Below are 24,830 nucleotides of genomic sequence, written 5' to 3'. Positions count from 1 at the left end.
GTGACTGTTCACAGTGATCATCAACCCCTGGAGACTATTTTCAAACGTCCCCTAGCTTCAGCTCCACATCGTCTACAGAGCATGATGCTGGCTCAGTGAGACACGTTCCATGTTGAATATCGCAAAGGTTCTTCTCTTCACATTGCTGACACTCTACCTCAAGCTCCTCTGCCCATCACCTCTCATAAGCAACTTCATGATCGGCTGGTGTACCGAGTCGAGTTTGAATCCAATAATCCTGATCTCTCTGGCTTCCAAGATAACACTCTCCAAGACATCAGAACGGCAGCTAGCACAGATCCTGAGCAGATCATTCTCCAGTCTCTTACCAGCAGAGGATGGCCCAACAACAAAGCTGCTGTTTCAGAGTTGGCACGACTGTATTGGCCTGTACATCATGAAATCACTGCTCATGATGGATTGCTCTTCAAGCAGGATCATGTCATCATTCCCTCTTTGCTTCGTGACAGTCTCTTACACAAGCTCCATGCTGCCCATTGGGGCCCTGAGTTTACTCTTCATCATACTTGCAGCTGTCTGTTCTGGGCAGGCCTTAACAGTAAAATTTCTGAAATGTGCCAATCCTGTGGTATGTGTGCCCAGCATGCTTGTCAGTATCCACGGAAGCCACTCCAACCATACCCAGTACCAAACTTACCGTGGCAACTAGTTTCCCAGGACTTGTTTGCACTCAATGGTCAAGCTTATCTAGTTACAGTTGACCATTACAGTGACTTCTATGAAATTGATCAGCTTCCAAACATTCAGTCTTCAGCAGTTATTCAGGCTACCAAGCAGCATTTTAGTCGACATGGAATTCCTCACACTCTCATCACAGACAATGGTGCTCAGTACACTTCTGATCGATTTGAAACATTTGTTAAGAAGTACCAATTTAATTATATTACATCTTCCCCATACTGGTCCCAGTCAAATGGATGAGCAGAAGCTGCTGTCAAATCAGCCAAGCACATTCTTCTCACAGCAGAGGATGTGGATTTAGCCCTCTTGTCTGTCCGTAACACTCCACCTGCCGGGCACACCTATTCTCCTGCTCAGTGCCTGTTTGGACGCGCACTTCACAGTGATCTACCTCAGCTTCCAGCTTTGTTGGAGCCTTTCACTCCTCCACGTGATACTGTCGTAGCTGATCTGTCCATCATAAACTGCAGCAGAAAAACTCGTAGTTTTGTAGTCACTGAATAAACCTCAAAAAATGTATTTGAATGAGGCGAATAAATTAAACAAACACGGTCACAAAGGTTGCTGTAAATTAAATATGCAGAAATCCATGGTGCAAAAATACTGTTAACTTTAAAAACCTAAAATTTTCAAAGAAAGGTAACCAAATGAAAGAAACATGACAGGAAGTTCAATAACAATAAATTTTCATTCAAGATGAGGTAAAAAAAACTATCTAAAAGCAAACAAGTGTTCAAAATTTTGTAGACACGCCTTGCTACATGACAGCACATTCAAATTAATTCTTCATGCTGAAGTGAAAGCTTGAGTTTTTCCCAACGGCTTTTGCAGTCATTTTATCGGCTGTGGCTTAACTAGTCATTCAAAAATTTGAATTAAACTTCAAAGTAATACTGTTCATTACCATTTTTGTTTTCTAAAGTCCAAGGAAGCTCCTTGAAATCTGCGATCTGTATTCAAAACCCACTTGACAGAGCACTGACTTTGTAAACACAAGGTTGTATTTACCTTCAAAAGCATCCTTAATTTCCGTGTCAGAACTTTCTGGCCCCAAAACTACAGCTTTGACTCCTTTCTCGTTCAGGCTGGACACCTGGTCTTTCATCAAGGAAATCAAAGAAAAAATAACGCGACAAACTGTCTCAAAAACGTCTGTTTCACCATGTTCAAAAAAGTCCACTACAAACCGCCTAATGTGGAATGTTAATCTCTTTGCAGATCCAGACAGTGATCGCAACGACTAATGTATCCTTCAACTACTACCTTGATTCACTCCGATTTCTTCGAAACCGAGCTTCTTGAGCAAAACATCTTGTTTCACACTCTAAAAGTTGATCAATGAAAACCAAGATCTGGGTCTTTGAACTAAACAACCTCAAACTTATTTTAAGAATGTCAGGTCTTGAACTGAATATTGTTTTCAATGTCAGAATATTGTTTTAAGATTTGCTGAAATCGCCAAGCATTTTAGTTGTAGATGCTTAAATCAATTCTTGTTTTAAGAGATTTAGTTATCAATTTAGAGATTACGAAGTCAATTTAAACTCAGACCGGCATTATTGCTTTCCTGGTCATGTAGTGAGGTTTGTGACAAAAATTATTTGCTGAGGTCTCAAGGATCTTAAAAATACTACTCATCAAAATTTACTAGATCATACATTCTAGCCAGAACAATTTATTAAATTTTGGACCATCCATTAAACAGTTTTAAAATACATTACAAACACAAAGGCAGTTCACACATTGCGCGCACTCTACTATGAATATAAATAACACTAACACGTACAACTAAACAGTTCGTGTCATCAAAATCCTGTTAACTTTCAAATTATATTATTATCAAATTTATATAAAAGTAATTAATGTAGAGTAATTAGAAAGCACTATCCATAGCTTAACTTCCAATAAGACAGGTTCACCTCTGGTTTCTTTCGTGGAGCAGTGCAAAAACCTGCTATGTATGGACCTAACATGTTTTGCAAAGGAGTTCGCTTTACAGTATTCTTTGGTACATCCCTCGATGCCACAGTCAATAGTGAAGTGTTGATCCTTGTGAGAATGATTAGAGTTGTAGTGTGTTAGCAAAGACACTAGCCACAGGGCTGAAAAACTTGAACAAAGGAGACAATGCCAAGCCATTTCTGTCCTTTCTGTGTTGCCAAAAAAGGGCATAAATGGGCGTGAATCGCGGGAAGATACACGGAAAACAAAAGGAATTGGAACCACGCCTTCCTTGCTGAAGACGTTGCAATGGCGAATCATGGCGATGGAAGTCCTAGTTCTGTTGGTATTGTCAGTTCAGGCTTTGAGTAGGCTTTTGCAGGAAAAGGGATTCCAAAAGGAAATTGTCGATTCCTTAAAAGGTATGGTGGAGGTTTTCTTTTTGTTCAAGATGTGTTTCAACAAAAAAAGTCATTGGAATATATGTTTTGGCAGGAAGTCAATCGTGCCATAAAATTTGCCCACTGAAAAGGAACTTTGGTAATTTAACTGTCAGAGAAAGTTCTTAAAAATATAGAATATTAAGTCTTGCCACGCTCCAAGGTTACAAATCTATCTGAAAAGCCGATAACTGACATGCTTGTCACATTTAGAATCACCCGATAATCTCGATGCAAGATCTGGTTTCGATTCATTTGAGTGGGAAACCGTGTCGCAGATTTCAGTCAAATTTTGACACAATGATCATCAAATTCAGTGAAATATAAAGATAACCACTTAAAAACAGTGAAGGAATATTTCGCCAATGCAGTAAATACAAACGAAGGTACGATGGGGCAAAAATTGAGGAATATTGAAACAGATTTCAATGTGGGTTTTGAAAAACTCCATGGGGGGGGCGGGGTGGGAGGGTACTCCTGTACTGTCGTGAAATGTAATAATGTCGTGAATTGTAATACCTGTCATGAATTGTAATTACACTTGTCGTGTATTGTAATACCTGTCATGAAATGTAATAACAAGTGTCGAATTGTAATAACATACCCGTCGTAAATTGTAATAACATGCTGTCATAAAATATAATAATCCGAGCTGTCGTAAATTGTAGCAACACTCTGTCATGTTTTGTAATAACCTGTGAAGTAGAAGGATTTCATTTCATTGTCATTTTCTATATTCAAAATTCATAATATTGAAATGGCCTTACAATGGACATCTTCGTAAAAAGATTTACGCTAAAAAAAACACTGGCACAGCTATTTTTAGTCAGCCAATGTTCAATGACCGACTGTTTGCAGCACTGACATTGTCAGGAACGTGTCTAACAGAAAAGAAAACGGTTTATTTGCGGCTAAAAGGACAATTTAATGAAGTCATTACGATGTCATCAAAAGATATTGATGAATTCCTACTCATGGTCATTCATGGTCACTAGTGGTTACTTGTAGTCACTCGTTAAGTTCACTAAGTTTTCTGTTTGTCCCCTTTTTGTCTTTTCATTTTATTTCTTTTCGTTCATTACTTCTTTTATTTCATTACGTCATCAAGTAATTGGCTTAAGATAAACCAGATAAGACAATCCAGATCAGTTGACGTTACATAAGCTGCACAAGACACGTAAGAATACTAGACTGAAGAAGAAGTTAAGAAGTTTTCATCTATGCTCTAAGAAGCTTACTGTGTGGGTTAGATATGTAAGTGATTATTTTCCTTTATATTCGTATTTTTAGCTAATTTTGTTAATTTAAGGTGATTTATACTCTCTCCATAAGGACATCGCTGTGTCCTATTTTTATAACAAGAGATTGTTTTTAGTGTATTGCCTTTAAGTAACCGTTTCTTTCCTCTATTTCTGCATGTAACCTTTTGAAATCTATGTTTTTATGCCTTCATAAGAAGATTGTTTATGCTACAGGATCCGCCCCCAATTTGTACAAGATTGTACTTTGTTCACGTTTTTACTTGATACGCTACCTAATTACTTTGTTATATTGTATTTATATTGTTCAAATCGTCAGTTTGTATTCTTTGGTTAGCATTATTAGTTGCTTATTTTTGTTACAAAATCATTGTTTTCAGTTTACGAGAATCATTGATCGTTGGAATTGGATTAAAGCAGAATAAAAGAAGTTTCGTTTTCTCATCTCATGCAATCACATTTTCTCCGTGAAAGACTACCTTGCTGCCACGAATATATTTCAACATTTTTTGCCGCTACCACACTCAAGGTCACTCGTGTGTACTTTTAGACACAATAATCAGGATCGGGACGCATGCAACGACTGAATGCACGCTGGTATGTCTTTATCAGATAAGTTACAATGCGTCGGCCAGTCAGAAGAAAAGTTTCCCACACAACAAAGGACAGAGGCATTGCACGCTTTAAGCACATTAATAAAGATGGCTCACAAATGGGTATGTCCAGCTACTTTTTTTTGTGCAATATTCTTTGTTGGTCTTTTTTGCTGTTGCAACACAGCGAAGCCGAGAGATGGAGAGAAACGGAAAGCCCATATTCATCCCGTCAGTGATGAAGTCTATGACACACTGTTGTTATTTGTGCAAGGAAAGTTTGAGGTGCCGCTAAGCAAATGGACTCGGATACAAAGAGATACGGTCGTTCGATTTTGGAGAAGAAGAGAGGACTTTCACCTTGGCCTGGAAAGAACGCCTACGTTGTATTTTGCAGGAAAAAAGGTTGACAAGAAGTCTTTAATATCAACCATCATTGGAAATACCTTCAAACAAGCAAAATCTGGAGACTGCAAAAAGCTACGATATCGAGCGGCCAGCAGTTATGCGGGTTTAAGTGAAAAGAAGATTCTTCAAGTTTCGAACAATGAATTCCAATACCGAGTTCACAATGCTAAATTCACAAACAAGGCGACTCCCAAACCAGTTACGGCAAAACATGTCCAATCACAACACTAGATTTACCCGATTGACCTTAGCAAGGATCCTGTTAAACACAATGGTAAAGCATATAAGTACGTCTTGTCAGTTTTTGACATATTCAGTCGCTTTTTATGGCTAGTTCCTTTAGAAAGCAAGTCAAGCAGCCACGCTTTTCGAGTGTTACAGCCAATTTATGACCAACATGGTCCACCAGATCGACTTCAGAGCAACCGCAGCACAGAATTTGAAGGCAAGCTATGCTCCATGTGCAAAAACTATAAGATCAAAATGATAAAATCAAGACCTTATCACCCGTAATCACAAGGGAAGGCCGAGCGATCTCACCAAAGCCTAAGGAAAAAGAATGTAGGAATGTATGATTTTATTAACCTAGGAAAGAAGGGCATAAACTGGGCTTCTAACCTTGCTTCATACAACCACATTCTTTACGAAGAAAGTAAAGAAGAACTGTGATGGAAAAGTCTATTCGAGGTTTATTTTGGTCGAAAATCATATATCCTTGTCAAGGCATCGTTAGAAAACGTGGCTGACTTGAATGACTGCATTATCAAGGCTCCAAAAAGAAAGGACTATCGGCGCCATTTTAGAAATGTTGAGAAATTACGAAAAAGAGCCCAGTTATACAGCAAAAGAATGAATGAAAGGATGGTAAAATATCAAGCACGTCTTCACAAAACTCCAGCATACAAACGTGGTGACAAGGTTTTGGTGCGCTACAGGCCGGACAGGAGAGGAAGCATTACTCCTAAGCAACGCGTTGTTCTAAAAGGAACAATTTTAAAGAAAAGTAAAACTAACTCCATGTTTGAGGTTCAAATGGTGCCACCAGGATTAAATAAGGAGATTGAGAAATGGCTATCTGTCGAAGACATCACAAATGCAGGTCTTTTTAAGAGGGAGAAGGGAAAGAAAATGGAACAAGACAGGAAACAAAATCTAAAACAGCTCCGAAAGAAGCTTTACATTCCAATGACACAAGACGATCACTTTGAAACATTTTCTAGCCTGGGTTTTCAAGTTGTTTATAACCCAAATGGAGATGGTAACTGTCAGTTCGAGGCTTTAAGAGTCTGGCTACAGACTCTCGGCATTTACCGTTCGGTAGAAGCTCTTTGTGAGGAAATAGTCCAATACCTCACTCAGAACCCCGACAATGTAGATGGCATTCCATTAGAAAATTTTGCAGCAATGCCATGGGATCGTTATCTTGTGAGCATGGCACAGGATGGTGAATATGGGGACAAGATAACATTGCAGACTGCAGCTGAGATTTTTAACATTGAGATTCCTGTTGTTTCCTCCCTTGGTCCAGATGCAACAGCAGTTATTGCTCCAACATCTACCATTCCAATGGTACAGATTCAACTTGGCCACTTTGCCGAGGGAGACGGGAAACACTACGTGTGTGTTGAAGGACACTTTCAGTCAGACGAACAAAGTATAGAAGACATCGATCACCAACTCTTAGAAAACTGTCCAGAAGAAGAGCAAGAGCTACAGAAAAGCCAAAAGAGTGAAAACTCAAAAACTCACGAGTATGAACTGCAAAACTACCAATGCAAGAGTACAGTGAACAGTGAAGTACAAATTCATTTTGTTCCAAATAATACATTGATTACAAACAATGTAATGCAAAGCAGAAACAGTTCACATGATATAGTGTCAATGGAAATCCTTCCAACAGAGCTTATTGATATGATTATCAAACTGGCAGTGTATTCCTCTGGACTGTCCTGGCCAAACCATATTTGTCGTGTGTATAACCAAATCTACAATGTTAATCGGCTGTTTTGCGACTGCGTCAAGAAACTGCGCAACAGGCTTCCATGGATATATTTTCCATTGGGAGAACTCAGCTACATAAGTGTTGCCAAACTGATTAGACAGTACGGATTGGGCAGCGGACTACTTCTTGAAATAAAACAGATCATTTCTCAGCTACGATGGAACAGAGCATGGCTTAAGCTTTACGCGGATGCTAATGGATGGTTTATAATTTTAAACATTATCTGGCGGAAAGGATCCCACCGAAAATAATGATTAGTATTACCCTGGAAGCAAGCTTTGTATGTGTATGTATTTTCAGTTATTGTTTTTGTTGAGACGCCAACATAAGGTTGTAGTGGTCAGAGCCTGGATGTCTTTTGTAGAACACTGAACATTCTTGAGTTAACGCACAAGTTTGATTTTTTAAATCATAGTTTTTGTTAAAATGTCAATAGTGTAATAGCATTGGGTTTATTTGGCGAGATAGAACTTTAAAACATTTGCTTAAACTAGACTAAAATTGAAATTGCAATGCATTCTTGTTTGTCTTGAGTGCTAAGTGCTATAATTGTTACGTGTTCTGATCACTTGTTATCATAAAAGTAGTGGTATGTAAGAGATAGCATTTATGGTTTGAATAAAAGTAAATTGCTGTGCAACACTCTGTTTTTCTTTTTACCTCCCAACCATGAATATATAATATTGTGCTGACATTTCACAGTTAAAATATCAAATGAAAAAAACTGTACTAGGTTGAAAGCTATTAAAAGTTATTGCCACACGTTTTCGACCAATTGATCATCTTCAGAGTAACTAATCTGCATGAACCAAGTATTTTCTTTAAACTTGCTTGTGACATTTCTTTATTGAATGCATAACAGTATCGATAAGCAGAATTGCAATTCTCATAAAACCATCATCATCATCATCATCCCCACCGTCAGCACCGTCATCAATTTTAACCGTTATTTGTTGAAAAGACTAAACAAGCTTTTTGAAAAACTGCTCGTTCTCAGGTTCACGACCTATCACAAAACACGACAGGGTGTTGTCACAATTTATGACAGCTCGGATTATTACACTTCATGACAGCATGTTATTACAATTTACAACAGGTGCGTTATTACAATTCACTACACTTGTTATTACATTTCACGACAGGTATTACAATACACGACAAGTGTTATTACAATTCACAACAAGTATTACAATTCACGACATTATTACATTTCACGACAGCACATACTCCCTTTGATGGGTTATATAGGTATGTGTGGCCGCAAAGGGTATGGTTTTTCAGCTGTTTTGGTCATAAATAGGGTATTGGTTTCAGTCATTTTGGTCATAAATAGGGTATGGTTTTTGCACTCTAGTCTTGAATTAGGTATGTTTTTTAGTTCTAAGAAGCTACTTTTTAATCATCGATAAGATCGATCAACAAAAGCCCTTCACTGTTCACAATGCCTTTAACATCAGTCTGAACTAGGGAACTAAGTTTTAGGGCAGGTCTGCAAGTGGGAAAAGATTACATCACTCACTGAAAATGTAAGAGGTTTTGGCACTCCATACTCCATGATTTTCCTCTTTCCAAATCAAAAAGGTTCATAGCATGGTTTTCTGTTGAAAGGTGCTTAATTGATCCTTCATTTGGCTAATTTCATATCGCTCTGCATTACAGATAACAATGTGGATGGTGCAACATTTTTGAAACTCACAAGAGATGATTTAAAAGACATCTTTCCTTTGTACTTTCTTTTGAGAAAGAAAGTCTGGGATTTTCTGGAAGACATTGTAAGAGCTGACTGATCGTAACTCAAAATTGACATTTGAAAATAACTTTAGACCTTTAACCTTTCCTTAAGTTCTTTGGCCTTTTATGTAACACTGTAGTACATGTAATTTTTCTATGAAAGTTGATTTTGGTATCCAATAATATTCTGACTACGCATAATGTTGTGCTGAAATCTATCCTGTTGTTATTTTTTGGTGGGTAAAATAAACTAGCATATAATATTAATTGTATATATATTTTTTTATAGAGGAGTGAAGATCTTAAAGTGGTTGTACCTGATGATGGTAATGATGACAATATGGGTCTTGACAAGGTAAGTTATGACCTAAACTTGTAACTAACTGATTACAATCAGTGTGATTAAATCACACATTGAATGTTGTCAACACTTGCAACTGGAGCAATTATTTTTTGTATGGTATGGCCATTTGTTGACTAGACAAAATATTTGGACCTGTCAATCTGATTGTCTACCTTGGCAGGTCACAGCTGGAATTGTCTGATATTTACCCTGTTTATGTCAGTTGTCTCCCTTTGTGGCAAATAATGATTTACTTTAATATAAAATATTTATCGTTATTCCTTTGTTATGCTGTTATTAACAGAGTACTATCCTCTACCAATTGAAAATGTGAATCCGGAATGTTGAAGGTACCAGAAAAGAAAATCGACACATCGGATGTCGTCTAATTTTCAAAAGGATACCAGTGAGCTTGGGGAAAAGGAAGTTGATGAGCTACATGCAGAGTTACTTAGAGAAGTAAAAAGCACCCAAAAAAATCTTGCAGCTATTCAAGAACTGCAGAAAAACACCTTTGAGAAAAGGAAACATCACATTCAGCGCCTAGTTCATGAGAAGACTGACAAGAACATTGTTGATGAGATTGTGACCAAATACCCTTTCTTTAAAGTCCATGATTGTGTTGTAAGTATTGTTTATAATTGTGCACTAAGGTGTCCTTATCCTTTTCTGGGAGTGGGCCTGAAAGAGAACAAGGGAGGCAAATATGTGCAATTGTAAGTTGGTATTGTCTGCACCAAATACATGGAGACAAAACTTATTGCCATCTTGGATGTGCATTTGTTTGCCTTGGTCACCATGTCAAAGGAGTTATGTGATCTTGAATATATTATTTTGTTCAGGTGGCCACATGTAGGTAAGTAGCAGTGTGTGCAAAAAAGGAACCATTTTAATTTCAGTTGCAATGCATGTAATCAAAATTATGCAGAAAAGGATTCTCGATTCAAGGAAAACATTAGGCACTGCTAATAATATTGCAGTGCCTACAGTACATTCTGTGAATCTTGCAAGGGTTTGCTTTTCCTGTAATAGTAAAGTTAATATAATCCAGTTCTATACCTAAGCTTACCAATATGTACATCGTTGTGTTTCAGCTGTTAAATGAATTGGAACTGCACTGCAAATCTCGAGATGGTGACTCTTCAAGTATTGAGCAATTCAAAAGCAACTGGACAAGCATCTTATTGAAAGTTAAAAACTTCTTGGAAAGCCATAATGATTATTTGTTACCAAATGATCAGGAAACTTCCCCTGGTATGTTAATATCAATATTTAACAATAAATATGACATTGGAAGCATGTGGTTAATTAATTTGTCGTACTGCTCCTTGTCCCATCCTTTTCCATGTAATAATCAGGAAAACGGAAATGAGTACAGGTACTTTGATATGTTTCAAGTTGTGAGTTATATGTCAATTTCTATTTATTTTCTTTTGTTAGATGCAATTTGTGGAGTACTGTTAGAGCGTGCACACAGTTCTGGGTGACAAGGAATGCTTGATACCACTCATGAATATTTTTCGTCAGGTACATTAAAAAGCTCATAATGTACTAGGTAATATATTGTCAATAAATAAAGTATCAAATACTGAAAAGTTAAGTATTGCAAAGTTTTGTAACACTGCATGTAGTGGATGACCGAGAGCCAAAATTCAAATATTCCAGTATAGCTGTTAGCTAATTGTCCATGGTAACTTTAGCTACAGAGTAAGCAATATGAAAATCGGTGTCGGCTATTTCATTGATTTGTAGATTCTTGGGAAACAAAATTAACTGTTTCACTCAGACCAGCAATTAAGTGTCAATTCATTAATCTTATTTTGTTATTATAGGGCAAGTCATCTGTGGCTTCACTTGTTCAGAAGGGTACCAAAACAACACAACCAACCCTTTGGTGTTTGCAAGATGAGGGCGTTGCCCAACAACAGTTCATAGTCATTGATAAGGGAATTTTTCTTGAGCTTTCTTCACACAGTTACATACATGGTCTTCTTGTTCTACTGGCTGTGTATTTTGCCTTTGATCTCTGCTATGATATTAACAGCGAGAACCAATTGTCAGATTTTTTGAAGAATTTCTTTTGGGTATCCACCCGACCAAAAAACCTGTACAGTACAGTAAGCTCTACAGGGTGTTGCTGCCAGATTAGTTAAGTTTTAGGACAAGTCATCTGTGGCTCCACTTGTTCAGAAGGGTACCAAAACAACAAAACCTGGCAACCCTTTAATGTTTGCTAGATGAGGGCCTCCCCCAGCAACAGTTCAGTTTTTTTTTGTGATTTCACAGTAACCATTTGGGTTGCATCATTAATGCTTCATGCTTTTCAAGTTAATGCAGTCATTAATTGGTGTACTGTAGTGATGTCTGTAGAGTTTGCAGTTTCAGTTTTATAAAGTCTAGGTAATGTAGAGACATTCAATCACCATTTGTATAGTAATACAATGTATGTGTCAAGCTGTCCATTTATACTATTCTGGAAGAGTGATTTTACATAACTTGTAAAAAAAAATTTGAAATTGAAGGTCAATATATGGCCTGGTTTACTAGTATCACCTGTCTTATGTTTGTGACTTTAAGGACAACTTGCCGACTGTTAAACAGTCAATTTTGTGTTATCTCCTTAGAGGTTTATTCCTTGAATCGAGGAAAGGTCTTGAGGATTATTCCCTAGCTCTTTCCCTAATAACCAGAAGTTCCTGACTTTGAGGAAATGAGTTCTTAAGTATAGAACTTAATTAACAAGGCATTAGCATTCTTGGGCATTGCTAATGCCCAAGTGTAACATGATTGTATTTTATTGTAAGCATGCATTTTTGGATATTTAGTGGATTAAGATTCAAACACTTGATGTAAGACAATGATTCCTTGAAATAAAGTTGAGATTAAAGTGCAGTTGTTTAATTTAAACACTCGTGTACTTGTTTTATCCAACTGGGTTTAAGCACTGTTTGTATCATTTCAAGTATTCAAAGTATTGTTTTAAGAACTAAAACAACAATTCTGGTGATTCCCAGAGGACATTAAAACAAGTACTTCTTTATCTTGATTTAATTAACCAACTTTTAGAGTGTCAGCTTACCTGTGTTGCATGTAGCTTGCGAAGAGCCCTGGTGCAAAACAAGTCAGGAAGACCTTCCCTCAAAACAACCTTTATGACTCTATTTGCTGACGAATGAGCACATGTGACCTCTAAGCTTTAAAAAAGGCACTGTTGAGTGTCAGAAAAATCCACGAACACCAAATATACTCACTGACAGTTGTTCGGTGAAGGACAAATTAACCTACAGACAACAGCAGACAGACAGTCCTCGTACAGACTTGAGCCTGCTGAGTTATTAGTGGTTTAATTAATTGTAATCTTTATTTTCTCCGTCTCATTCATGTTATGCTCACTAAGCACAACGGGTAGTGGACTAGTCCACATTAGAAAGTAACTGTGATTGACTCTGGGTGCATGCAGATTTCTATTTTTTTTTCCCTTTCTTTTTTCAGTGTTCTAGTGATACAATAAATAAATGCTCTGTGTTTATATCATTTCGCTTGCTATATGTGCATTTACCATACCATAACCGTACTTCAACGACTTTCGTTTCTGAAAAATACACATGAAGACCGCATCCAGTGAGAACTTGTGCTGCTTATCGATTTTACAATTCTGGATGGTCTCATTTTCGGTGGCCGAGTCTTCTTTAACTTGTATCTTTTAATTTAGACCTTTAAAACAGCTCGTTTTAAAGATAGAGAGCAATTTAAAAGTAAGCCGCAAGCACACTTCATTTGCATAACGTTTACAGCCCATTGAGCGAGCGACACATTTCCCCATAACTCATGATAACTCATGTTGCGCATGTGGAATTCGCAAGTTAAAAATGGCTGAGCCAGGAGAATTGAATGCTTGATCAGAGTGAGAGAAATGACGGCCAAGCAATTTTTCCTGCTAGAGAAACCATAAACGGACTTGATTTCTGGACTGGAGGGTAGAGCTTAAGTATCCTGAACAGTGAGCAATAATGACTTAATGCTGTGGTTTTTTTCCTGCGAAAAAAATTTTACAAAGTACCATGCAACACGTGAAGAAATTATTTTCAAGCGCACGACAAACTGTCAACGAAAATATTTTCTTGCTGGGAAAAAGAATAAAGACTCGCTATTTGCTCTAAGATTTAGCACTTAGTTAGCTTTAATTCATCCGGTTCATAATTGATCAGTCTCTGGATACTTTAGCCGCGAAATCTTTTGGACTGTCGTTTCCAAAAGCAGAACTACAAAGGGAAAAATATGCCCGTGGTAGGAGAATTGAAGACAACCAGAGTACAAACATTATGGCGAAGTGATTTTTTCCACTAGGGAAACGACCAACGAACTTGATTTTGGGACTTAAGGATAGAACTTAAGCATCCTGAACAGTGAGCTACTTACAGTGTTTGGAAAAAAGCCCTGATAGCATTCCAATCCCCTGAGATGTAAAACAGCCCCTGTAATCAGATATTACAAGATGAGTGAGTGTAATAAATTTTTCACTTTCAGGAAGGCATTTGTCCAGTGTGTCTGGAACCAGGGGACACAGAACTACTATGCTGTAGAGCAAAGATTCATGCCTTTTGCCTCCAAGACTGAGTATGGAATAGACCTTCTGACCGTTGTCCATGCTGCAATCAAGAGCTGTCATGACCTTACATTCCAACAGTTGTGGTCCAACGAATGCCCGAAATGAGGGCTAATTTGATTGCTGTAAGTAATCACCTTATAAACCATACATTTATTAAAATATGCAACTATGATGGGTAGAAGTCTGCTCCTCCTTCGAGAAAGGAGGCTTTGGATCCTAGCCAGTGGTGATAGACAGACATTGTCCACGCCAATCAGGAATTCCAGTACATATTAGAAGTCTGCACTGAGTGGATGGGCCTGTACTTTCTCAATTTTTCTGCCCCATCTAGTCACTGATGGGGACCAAGTCTCTTTTATTTTTAACTTTTTAACTTTTTAACTTCTCAACTTTTAAGTTTTTTAACTTATAAACGACTGTTCATCACTCACAAGTCTAAAATTAAAGTGAAGAATAACAATGGATGCACTAGTTCTCTTTTCGATGGGTTCAGATCTTTATCAACGTTTGACTGCTTTCAACTCCCATAGCATTCATTTCCATTTTTGTTTTCTCTCAAAGGTATTACCACAAGGTGAAATCAGTTGACGTGAGAGACCTTCCTTCGAATGAAAACACCATGTGGTTCTGTAGAACAACACATGCAAACAAACGGAAACTCACCTTGTTAGTTGACCTGCAAGACCAATAGCATTCACATTCTCAGGATAGCCCGAAGATTGACTTTGTATTGGCTTGAAATTCATGAGAAAACTCCACTGATATTTTCACTGCATGTTCAAATGAGGGCCTACTCAGAGAACTGAATGGTGTCAGCAACATTTGCTTACATTGGGTGGTAAACATGTCACGAGGAACTGTTGAAGCGGGTGGGAGGGGTGGGAAAAAACAAGAGACGACTTCCGGTGTAAACTTTTTTAATAAAAGCACTTCAACAAAGTTTTACTTCACAGGTAACCAAAACATCAGATTTTTCATTGCTCCAATACAGCAAAAGTGGTAAACAACTGAAAGTGAGTGCTCAAATGTCTTTTTCCACTCATCCGCTGAGGGTTGAGGAGCACAACAGAGATTCAGTTCCAAATTTGCCCAGCAGAAAAACAAGCATGGCCAATGCTCTTTACAGCCAAAGTAAGGCCTCCCGGGATTCTTCTCTGAATGTGATACCCTCAAAGTGGAAGGTTTCTTGTGTTGACAGAGGGGAGAATCTTTCCCTGTAAATGTCGTGGACACATCCAACTGCACTGCTCTCTCATAGGTTGGAAAATCCTTTACAGAACAGAAGTAACCACACGAACAATTGGTACATATCACATATTCTCTGCCATTGCTCAAAGCCACAAACTGTTCCCTCTGTCCTTTCTTGCAAAAGCTGCACAAAGACATCTTATGGAACGTCTAGTCATCAATCTATAAAAAAACCACAGGCAATTTTTATACACTTACCAGAGGGGGTATCCCCCTAGCATGGCATGAGTGCCCAGCCAGCGGGTATGGGGTATCCCCCCTTTCATGACGTCAGCCCCAGCAAGGGGAGGGGGTATCGCACCTACCATAACGTCAACAGTAGTGTACGACGCGTATAGGGGCAGTAGCCAATCAGGAGCCAGGAAAAAATGATGTGGCAAGCTCTCGACCAATCAGATTGCAGCATTTGGTGACGAATTAAAAAGTGGGCGTGGTTTGAAAAAATTGATGACGTCACACCTCGGGTGTTGTCCAAATAAGGTAATGACTGGAAGTTGTGTTGGCTGCGTGCCAAGGTCAGGTTACATTTTGGGGGTAGATCTCGTGCGCACCAAGGTCAGGTTGATTTTTGTGGGTTTGCACGTGCAACCTTAGTGAAAAACACAGGAAATTTTTTTAATGACTCTGTAATTAATAAAGTTCTTTTAATGAGACAATGTACATGGTTTGCCACGTGATTTTTTGCATCATCTGAGGGCTTGATCATCATTGGTTCCCAGGTGTACCAGGGATAACATCATTTCGTCAGGGGTGAGAAATTCTCCGTGAAGGCCAGAAGACGATTTGAAAACGTGTCCGAAGGGCCAGATATTGGAGAGGTCTAGTCTCAAATACACTGAATAGGGGAATTGTCTGTCAAGATAAATGAGCATGACATCTTTGTCGGGGTGAGGTTCTTCCAAACGGATTTTGCAGGCTAGCGGTCTCTGGGGGGGAAAAAATTTGGTGAGGCCACAACTCTGTCTTAAACCCATTAGACCACTGAAAGCACTCACCTCTTTACAACTTGCTTTTGAGGTTGTCATCGCCAGGTTTGGGGACTATGACAAAGGGTTTGCCAAGATTCACGGTTGTACAATGGGGGCAAAATCTTTGACTCGGGTGTAGGCACCAATTGTGGAGGGCTCTACAACCTCGATGATAGAATTGGTTGCAACACAGGGTTATGAAATAGTCGTCAATTCTGTGTTTTGGAGAGAATCCTTTGCCACACCATAGACAGCTTGGGTTGGGAAATGACATGAGTCTCAAAAATGACACAACTAATGTTTCTAGTACATTCTGGGCTGATGTGGCTGATTTGGGGGGGAGACATGGGTGTCAAGGGCTCGCTAAGCGGGGTTGAATGACGTGAGTGAACCCAACTAAAATCTCATGACCTTCCAAGGTGAGTTTATTGTTTTTTCTTAACAACAGGGCCAAAAAAATTTTTCAATATAAAAGGCATTAGTAGTGTGACCTATTCTATCTCAGCTAATGACCTAGCTAATTTATTTTTGGTTTTTAGGTCTACCAAGTCGGTGGTGTTGATACTCTATAAAAAGGGACAATAGGACTGCTCTAAAAACGGATAATACTGGTGCATGCACTCGTGGTGATAAATGCGTGGTGAATGCGGTAATGTCCATTGGTGACCGAGTGGAATATGGATGAGTATGTGATGAGAATGGGGCGGTTTCCAGATGTGAGCTAGTGGGTAATGTTCCAGGATACAATGGTTATCGCTGAACATTAATAAGCAATCACAGATAAAACAGGATTCGAAGTTCAGGTGAATTTTCTGCCAGCCTCGTTGTAATTGTTCGCGGGCCTGTAGCCAATCGGCCATCCACTGGATCATTTGTTGGAGTTCAAGCGGTAGTTGATCCCAGTGACTGAGTATCTAAGCATTATTAAAAAAGAAAAAAATTTGAGTGGGACTGACACGATGGTTGTGCTAGGTGTGGGGACAAAGAGAATAAAAAAATCCCGAGTAGGGCTCACCTCACCCATCTCTTGCTCGTAATGAAGGGCCTGTCGTAAAGGGCTCAAATCGCGGTCAGCCTCCATGATCGCAGTTGGTTTTTTCTGTGCTCTAGGCTGACGCCACAGTCACGACATCCAAGGATGCTAAGATTCGATGCGGTGAATGTGCTCCCCTGGGGTGGAGACTTGTAACTTTCGGGACCCAAGTCATGTCATGGTCAATGTAAAAAATTACCTGCTCTGTTGTTCCTGACTCGAAGGTACTCACAGATGATTTTTGGAAATATATTCATAATCCAAGTGCCAAAAAACCTTTTATGAAGACAATTTGAACCTGCCTACGTGACTAATGTCATGCCATCTCCATGGCACGTGCCAATAGCTCAACGGTAGATTCTAATTATTCAATCAAAAGTTTGTTCAAACATGAAAAAATCTGTCTAGGTCGACTGGTGCCCTGGAGATTAAGATAAGAAAAAATGAATTAAATTAGTCAGATTTAATCTTAAAAATGTGAAAAAACTGCCAGGCTTATGATACCATATTTTTTTTATTCGTCCACTCAACTGGAACGTGACTTAAAAAGCTTCATCGTCTAAGTTACATAAAAGTGACGGCTAGCTCTAAAAACTCAATGTTCTCTGGGTCAGTGTCAGAGTTAAATCGACACGATATGTCTTCAGCAAGTGCTGAGGCCAGGAAGGGTGGAGAGGCGACTGTTTCTGGAGACTGGTTTGGTATTGCCTCTGTTATCTGTTGACGGTTTTGATCTTGTTTTTGGCGATTTTCTTGGATCCCTTCCCGGTGGCGTTCTCTATAACGTTTCTGGTAGAGTTTGTCTCTTTCCCGAATGCTCTCTGTGCTTGATCTTGTATTGGCAGTTTTGTTCTCGGAGTTTTTCTTGGTGGCGCTGTTTGTAACGTTTCTGGTTGATTCGTGATCTTTCTCGGATTAATTCGGGGTACTTGGCCTTGTATTTACGGGCATATTCTCGGACTTTTTCAGGGTGTCAGGCATGATTTATCCGCCTCAGTTGTTTGATGTGCTCTTTGTTTTCGGCTCTGTATTTTCGAGCTTTCTCCTGTAGCATTTCTCGATGTTGTTCTCTGTAGGGTTTCTGGTAGAGTCTGCCTTTTTCTCGGACTGATTCGAGGTGCTTGGCCCTGTACTGACAGGCATATTGTTGGTAATCTTCAAGGTGTTGGGTACGATATATCTTGGCCTTTTGTTTGATATGTTGGGCATTTTTTTCTAAATATAATTTCCGCCTTTCTGTTATGTTTAGGGGGCAAAAATTATGACAAGCGGGTTTTTTCTAGTGCGCTTAGGGGGTGGTAATGGGAGATGTACGTCATCGCTAGCACGCGCCTGGGGGTAGTCAGTTGATACCATCTTTTGGGGTGGTAATATCCACCATCACAGTTTTTTACTAGCGCATGCTTGGGGGTAGTCAGTTGACGTCATCTTTGGGAGCTTAATATAAGGGGGAGGTAGTTGTGGTGAGCAGAAATTGTTTTTTGACAGATCTAGATTATGTTTTGAAGATAGCTTCGATGCGGCTGGAGAGGGAGCCAGAGAACCTGGAGGGGGAGAACTTACCAGATCTGGTCAAAGAATTAATCATTTTGGTGGTGAATATGGTTTTTCTTGAGGAAAGCATGGAACTGGTCTCCGAAATCACCAAATACCGTTCAAATTTGTGCCGTCACCTGTCGGATCAGCTACCTAACCTGACAGGTCAACCGGTCAACATAGCGAGATTTCACACTGGTTTCAAAGTGGGTTGGCAGGAGTGGAAAAAGAAGGGCGAGCAACACGAGGAATCTTCTGTTGTGGCTTTCATGAACTGAAAGGCAGAGACTATATCATGACCTTGGACTTTTTTTATTACGTAACATTTGTTTTTTAAAAAGAGACGCATAGTAGGGGTGTTGCTGTTGTTGGCGTCCAGTCCCCTTTTTGGTTGTTAAACCTGTGGAAAAAAAAGAGTTGAGTCCAGATGAAATTAGAAAAAAATGTTATTTATATGGTGGTTGATTTAAAATGAGTAAGGTGTAAGGAAATGGCACAAGAATTTGAGCAGTGGGAAAAATGAAAGGGAAGACTTCTGCCCTACCCCCAGCAAAACTGAGGCGGTGGACAAGCCTTGACTACACACTCAACTGGTGACCGTTCTCCACCGGACTAAGCGAAAATGTCATAGGGTGGGTTGACTCCAGAAGAAAACTTTGCATTTTTTATAATCGGGCTGGTTATTAAAATTTTTTTCTGCCCTCCCCTTAGGGCCCCTCCCTTCAAACCCTCATCCGCTTGTGGGTAATGAGTTGCAAGCAACATACTAAGGAGAATGCACTATACCACAAACGGTCAATCCAAGAGATGTGTTCTCGGTTGGGCAAGGAGACCCCTTTTTGGCTGTGATTGGTTGATTTTTGATGAGTAGGCCCCACCCGAGAGAGGTCACTATCAGAGTGAGGCAGTGGACAAGCCTTGACTGCATAGTCACCTGGCGACCGTTGTTTTTTACCACATTAAGTGAAATTTCATAGGGGTGAATTCGGGTCAAAGGCAACAGACTTTGGCAGATTCCCAGCCGTTTGTAATGGTAATCCTTTTTGATACCTCAAGGTGATGTTCGAAAGTTCATCAAAGAAACTTTGAGTAATGGGGAGACTGGTTATAATTTTTTCTGGCCTGCCTCCTCGTGACCCCTCCCTTCCAAGATAGACCACACCACATGTTACTTCGCTAAAAATATACAACAATTTTCGAATGCTCTGTGGCTGTCAGCCTTCCCAAAAATGACCAGACACCACACAAAATGAGCATGACTTCTTTAAAAAGACTGGAAAAAATATCCAAGTTTTTTTCTAACTGGTCGGAGGCTAGGCGCCCAAAAAAGAACTAAATTGAATTTTTCAAAGAGACCATTTTTTATCTCGGCATCAAAGTTAAAGAATACACCTTCTTGAAATGGACAACTGCAGTTACTCACACAGAACTATAACAGTTCATCAAGTTTAGAGGCAGGAAATCATGGTCGATTTTATTTCTCCTTAATTCTAGTTTCCATTAAGAAGGTATATCAAGCTCGTGGTTTTGGCATAACGTGCAGTGAATTCCAAGGCTGCTCAGTCATGTTGATTGGACAGGACCAGTCAGGAAAAACCAGCCTGAAAAAAACATTCAACCCAGACTCTCCAGTTTACTTGGCAGTAAAAAAACCAGAGATCATCATTTTTTGTTACAAGCCGTCTCTGTTGAACAGTACTATGTTTTAAAATATAAACCACCTAACAATTTCAATGAATGCTGCACCTGTTAGGCTACTTGGTACAATCATGTTGATTGGACAGGACAAGACAGGAAAAACCAGCCTGAAGAAATCTTTGAAAGGAGAAAAAAACATCCATACCAGACTCTCCATTTTACTTGGCAGTAAAAAAAACAGATTATAATTTTTTTGTTATCTGGTTGATGTGTTTAACAACAAGCCATCTCTGTTGAACAGTATTATGTTTTATAATATAAACCACCAAACAATTTTCAATGAAGCACCTGTTAGGCTACTTGGTAGAATGTCCATTTTTTTGGGGGGAAAAAAGGGGCTGGCAGATGCCAACCCACAAGTTCTTCCAGCAGGCTGAAAACATCCAAGCATTTGAGAAGAAGCCTTTTTTCCTAAAGGCTTCCAGCAGACCAAAAAAACATTTTGACCAAGAGCCTTTTTTTCTAAAAGGCTTTGAAGCAAACCTCTCAAAAGGAGCTCAACCAGTCATTCAAAAGAAATTATGTTAAAAAGAGAGTGAGCAAGCCGACCTTTTTTTCCATATTCACGTCATCAAAGAACTCACTGTATAGACTCATTTACAATGAAAAAATCCCAAAGCCTACCATTTGCCAGGGAGATGGGCTTCTTTCCCTAGGAGTATCTGCAGGTGGTCAGAAGAACCTGAAACACCAAGGCTGCTACACTTCGGGAGGTTAGCAAAGACTCTTCAAACACCAAACCCTATTAGCATGAACATGGTAGAAGCTATGAAAAAAATCTTTGGTGGAGAATCTTGTATTGGGGATTCTTACAAACTACTGGGCTGTTACTGCAAGAATGGAATTTTTTAATTCCTCCTGCACCATTTATAGGTACATTGTAACTTTGATGGATGTGACCAGCAGTTTACCAAGTGTAGTCGACTGAAGATTTATCAGTTTGTACTCTGCAGTTGAACAGTGGGGTTAGTAAAGCCAGGGCACACCAATGGATGTTGTAATTTGGTTTTTTAACCTGACCAACAACTGGTCCATTACGCAAGGACCTATATGAAGAGGGGAATTCCACCACAGAATCAGAAGCCAATAATTCTAAGGTGTGTACATTTATATGTTTTTTTTGTATTATTTTTCGTTATACTATATTTTCTATGATAGTAGTAACATTTTTTAGTCCATGTAAAAAAATTTGTTGTAGTTGACTGCTAGCCGGGCAGGTATAATACTGCCCAGAGAGACAGAAAAAATATATAGAAGGCCATGGAGACCAATGAGACAAAGGCAAGAAAAGACTTTGAGGAAGCTTTTGGCAAAAAAAGCCCCCAGATGATGGATTTGGAAACCTCAAGCAACAGGAACTTCGGCATCCGCAACTTAATAATTTCCCCCAGTATCGTAGATGGGAGCATGTAAAAATGTTGGTTTTTTTGTCCAAGGTGACCAAAAGTACCTACTTCCTTTGCTGCCTGGCTGCTAAAAAGAAGAGAGCAGTCAAGGTCATTACTATGAAAAATAGCAGGAAAAGTACCTGCTGGAGTATATGAGTTTTTTTTTGCCCAGATTGAATTTTCATTTTTATATTTTTATCATGTCTTGCTCATGGGTTCTGCTATAGCCTTTGACCAAATAAGACAGCTGACACAAAGACTTTGATGAGCCTTTACTGGCATGTTACATCATGTAAAAATTTATTTTTTTCTCTCAGTGTTGAATTTGGATTCCAATGGCCTCAAGCTTACCAAGACAGACTTATTATGTGAATTCAAAAGCCATCCTCAAGAGGTACATGGCTATTGGAACCAGCCTGTAAAGTAACCACACTAGACCTGAGTCAAGCATTACGGTCATCAGCCTGTAAAAGTTTGTTTCTTTTCTGCCAGTGTTGAATTTGGATTCCAATGGCATTGGTGTTGGTGGTGCTACTTCCCTTGCTGAGGTGATGAAAGTCAACACAACACTGACAGTATTGTCTTCAACCCATGGCTTAGACAGCACCCTCTCAGTGGTATTGGTACTCTCAAGTTTTTACATGACTGCACAAAACTATTTTTTTTTTGGATCAATGGCCTCAAACTTACCAAGACAGTCAGGTATGTAAATTCAAAAACCATCCTCAAGCGGTACATGGCTAATGGAACCAGAACAGAAAAAGGCAGTCTCCTCTAGCAGACCTAACAGTTGACCTCGACACCATCCATCTCACTTGAGCTCAGCTCGATTTGGTTTTTTTATAGCTGTGGCAAGGGGGAAAAAATTCCAGCCCAGAATAAGTTCGACACAAAGAGATGAGATATTTTGGAAGGATTTTATAGTTCATAATCAAGACTGATTATTTTGTCGATAGCCAACTACAACTGGACGGATTTATATTTTTTTATAGTTAGTTATAATTAATTTGTACTAGTCATGGGGCTATGCTGGCAGCTTCCCTATTTAATATACCACCATACATCAAACAAAAGATCAGAACAACCCTATGAATCTCCATGTAACATATTTTTAAGAGACCAAGTGCTGTACATTTTTTGGAAGAGAATACACAATAATGCAATTGAGATTTTTAAAGCTTGCTGCTGGCTTTCTTAGACATTTACATGTGCCTGAAATTACATTTGGTATTCCAGGGCTTGACATTAAAAAATCTTACCCCAACCTTATCATGCAATTTTAGTAAAACGATTCCCCTCACAGATGTTTTTAGACCACTGTGCTCACTGGTTCTCAGCATTACAAAGCCGTGTCATTTTGTAAATCGTTCAAAGCGGCAGTCGCACAAAAAACCCTTCAAGTGCCATTTCAAAATGGGCTTTTTTTGGCTCTGGCTGTGATGTTGTAAATAACGCCTTCGGGTTTTTGTTTAATAAAATGAGCAGGATGAGTAAAAAAATTGAGTGTGGTTCGTTTTTTTTTCAGGGAGACCCCATGCATAAATGGCGTGTAGTTATTTGTAAATATTGTGGATCGATGGCGTTTTTCAAAAAAATCTGACACGTTCAAACTTTTTGAAATCTAGTGATGGTGCGTATGGTAGTTCACAAATTTTTTTTACAGAAGAATCGGCAGGGTTTTTTTCAGCTCTGCAAAAAAAAAGTGACCCTTCGCTGAATAAGGTGAGTTACATCAGTCGATGCCCTGTCTGCAAAAAAACCGAACATAACCAAACTCGCATCGAAAGTTGTAGAACAGCGCCGTATTAATGGTGATCTTTTTTTCTTTTGGTTGAATAGGATGACCAGGTCACGGCCAAAGATCAAGTAAGTTCATTTTTGATTCATGCTTAAACCCTCTCCCCGCACCTAGTAGAGATTTTTTGTAAGAAAAATTCACCGACTCTCGACGGGCTTTTTTTCCCCCGCAAAGCAGTTGACTGATCAAAACTACCACAACGCCCCAAGCTGACATCAGTGAGTTAGATTTTTTCTCAAGCAGGGGATCAGGGCAAAAAAAAATTATTGCACTCAACAAAACTTGATCGGGTAGTTTTTTTTTTGGTGGACAACTTTGGTAGGACTACATGGAGCTAAAGAAAAAATTTATTAAACAGCGAGCAGCGACAGGTCACAAAAAAAGCCAAACTTTTTCTTGACCGGCACTGATGCCACACCATGGCTTATTTTTCCCCCACTCTTTCAGGTCACCGGAATCCACCAAAAACATTTTTTTTTAATCAGTTTACGAGTTCTAGACTAAGTCGATAAAAGACAACAATTATTTTGAAATGAATCGTTCTCTGTGGGTTCTGCGCAAACAAATTAACGAGTTCGAAAGCCAAATAATTATACGCCGTGAAGGATTAAACGAGCAAGCCCCAAAAATTCCCACGACTGGTCCAGTAAAACAATATTTATATAAAAAAATGAGTGAGCTACTTACAGTTTTCTCAACATCTTCGCCACTGGCTACGCTGACCAGCTGTAAAGGCAAATAAACCAGTCAATTCACCAAACGTTCTTTTTCTTTCGGGTTTTTCAGTCAGGAGTCTGTCCAGTATGTTTGGAAAGTGAAGGGGAGCGATTACCTTGCTGCCGAGCTAACATACAAACACATTTGCTTGGAAGAATGGATTTGGCTGGGGAATTCCATCAAGTGTCCTTGCTGTAAACAAACACTAACACCAACTCACATTCAAAGTCTACTGGTGGGCCGATTCAAACGTGTTCCGGGCATGAAAGCCGAGTTGATCCAAGTAAGGCCAGTGGAATTCTCGATTGAAGTTAACCATTTCTTTTAAATAACAGAATTTTTACCGGGGTTTTTTTTCACCCTCGGATTTAGAACGAAGTAAACGCCAACGAGTCGAAGCGTGGGCGAGCAGGAAT

General features: G+C 39.2%; 1 protein-coding gene and 1 pseudogene across 1 annotated transcript; both read left to right on the top strand.

Annotated features, from left to right (window-relative positions):
* The first annotated feature begins 5,043 nt into the window (after positions 1-5,043).
* Positions 5,044-9,621, top strand: LOC149099702 (uncharacterized; annotated as a pseudogene).
* Positions 9,493-11,046, top strand: LOC149099701 (uncharacterized). The gene is made up of 2 exons (XM_089277806.1): positions 9,493-10,043; positions 10,514-11,046. The coding sequence occupies exons 1-2, from the start codon at positions 9,798-9,800 to the stop codon at positions 10,904-10,906; spliced, it is 639 nt and encodes a 212-aa protein (XP_089133932.1). The 5' UTR covers positions 9,493-9,797; the 3' UTR covers positions 10,907-11,046.
* The last annotated feature ends 13,784 nt before the right edge of the window (positions 11,047-24,830 follow it).

This window comes from Orbicella faveolata, unplaced genomic scaffold (assembly GCF_042242905.1).
Source record: "Orbicella faveolata isolate gen_17 unplaced genomic scaffold, um_ofav_v1 contig_46, whole genome shotgun sequence".
Taxonomy (NCBI): Eukaryota; Metazoa; Cnidaria; class Anthozoa; order Scleractinia; family Merulinidae; genus Orbicella; species Orbicella faveolata.
The sequence above is the reverse complement of the archived record's forward strand: the minus strand, read 5'-3'. Positions and strand labels throughout refer to the sequence as shown.

Bases quoted from the DNA above. Each gene is read 5' to 3' on its own strand.
- LOC149099701 (XM_089277806.1), top strand. From the start codon at position 9,798: ATGTCGTCTAATTTTCAAAAGGATACCAGTGAGCTTGGGGAAAAGGAA. The intron at 10,044-10,513 runs GTAAGTATTGTT...GTTGTGTTTCAG, and splicing joins TTAAAGTCCATGATTGTGTT to CTGTTAAATGAATTGGAACT.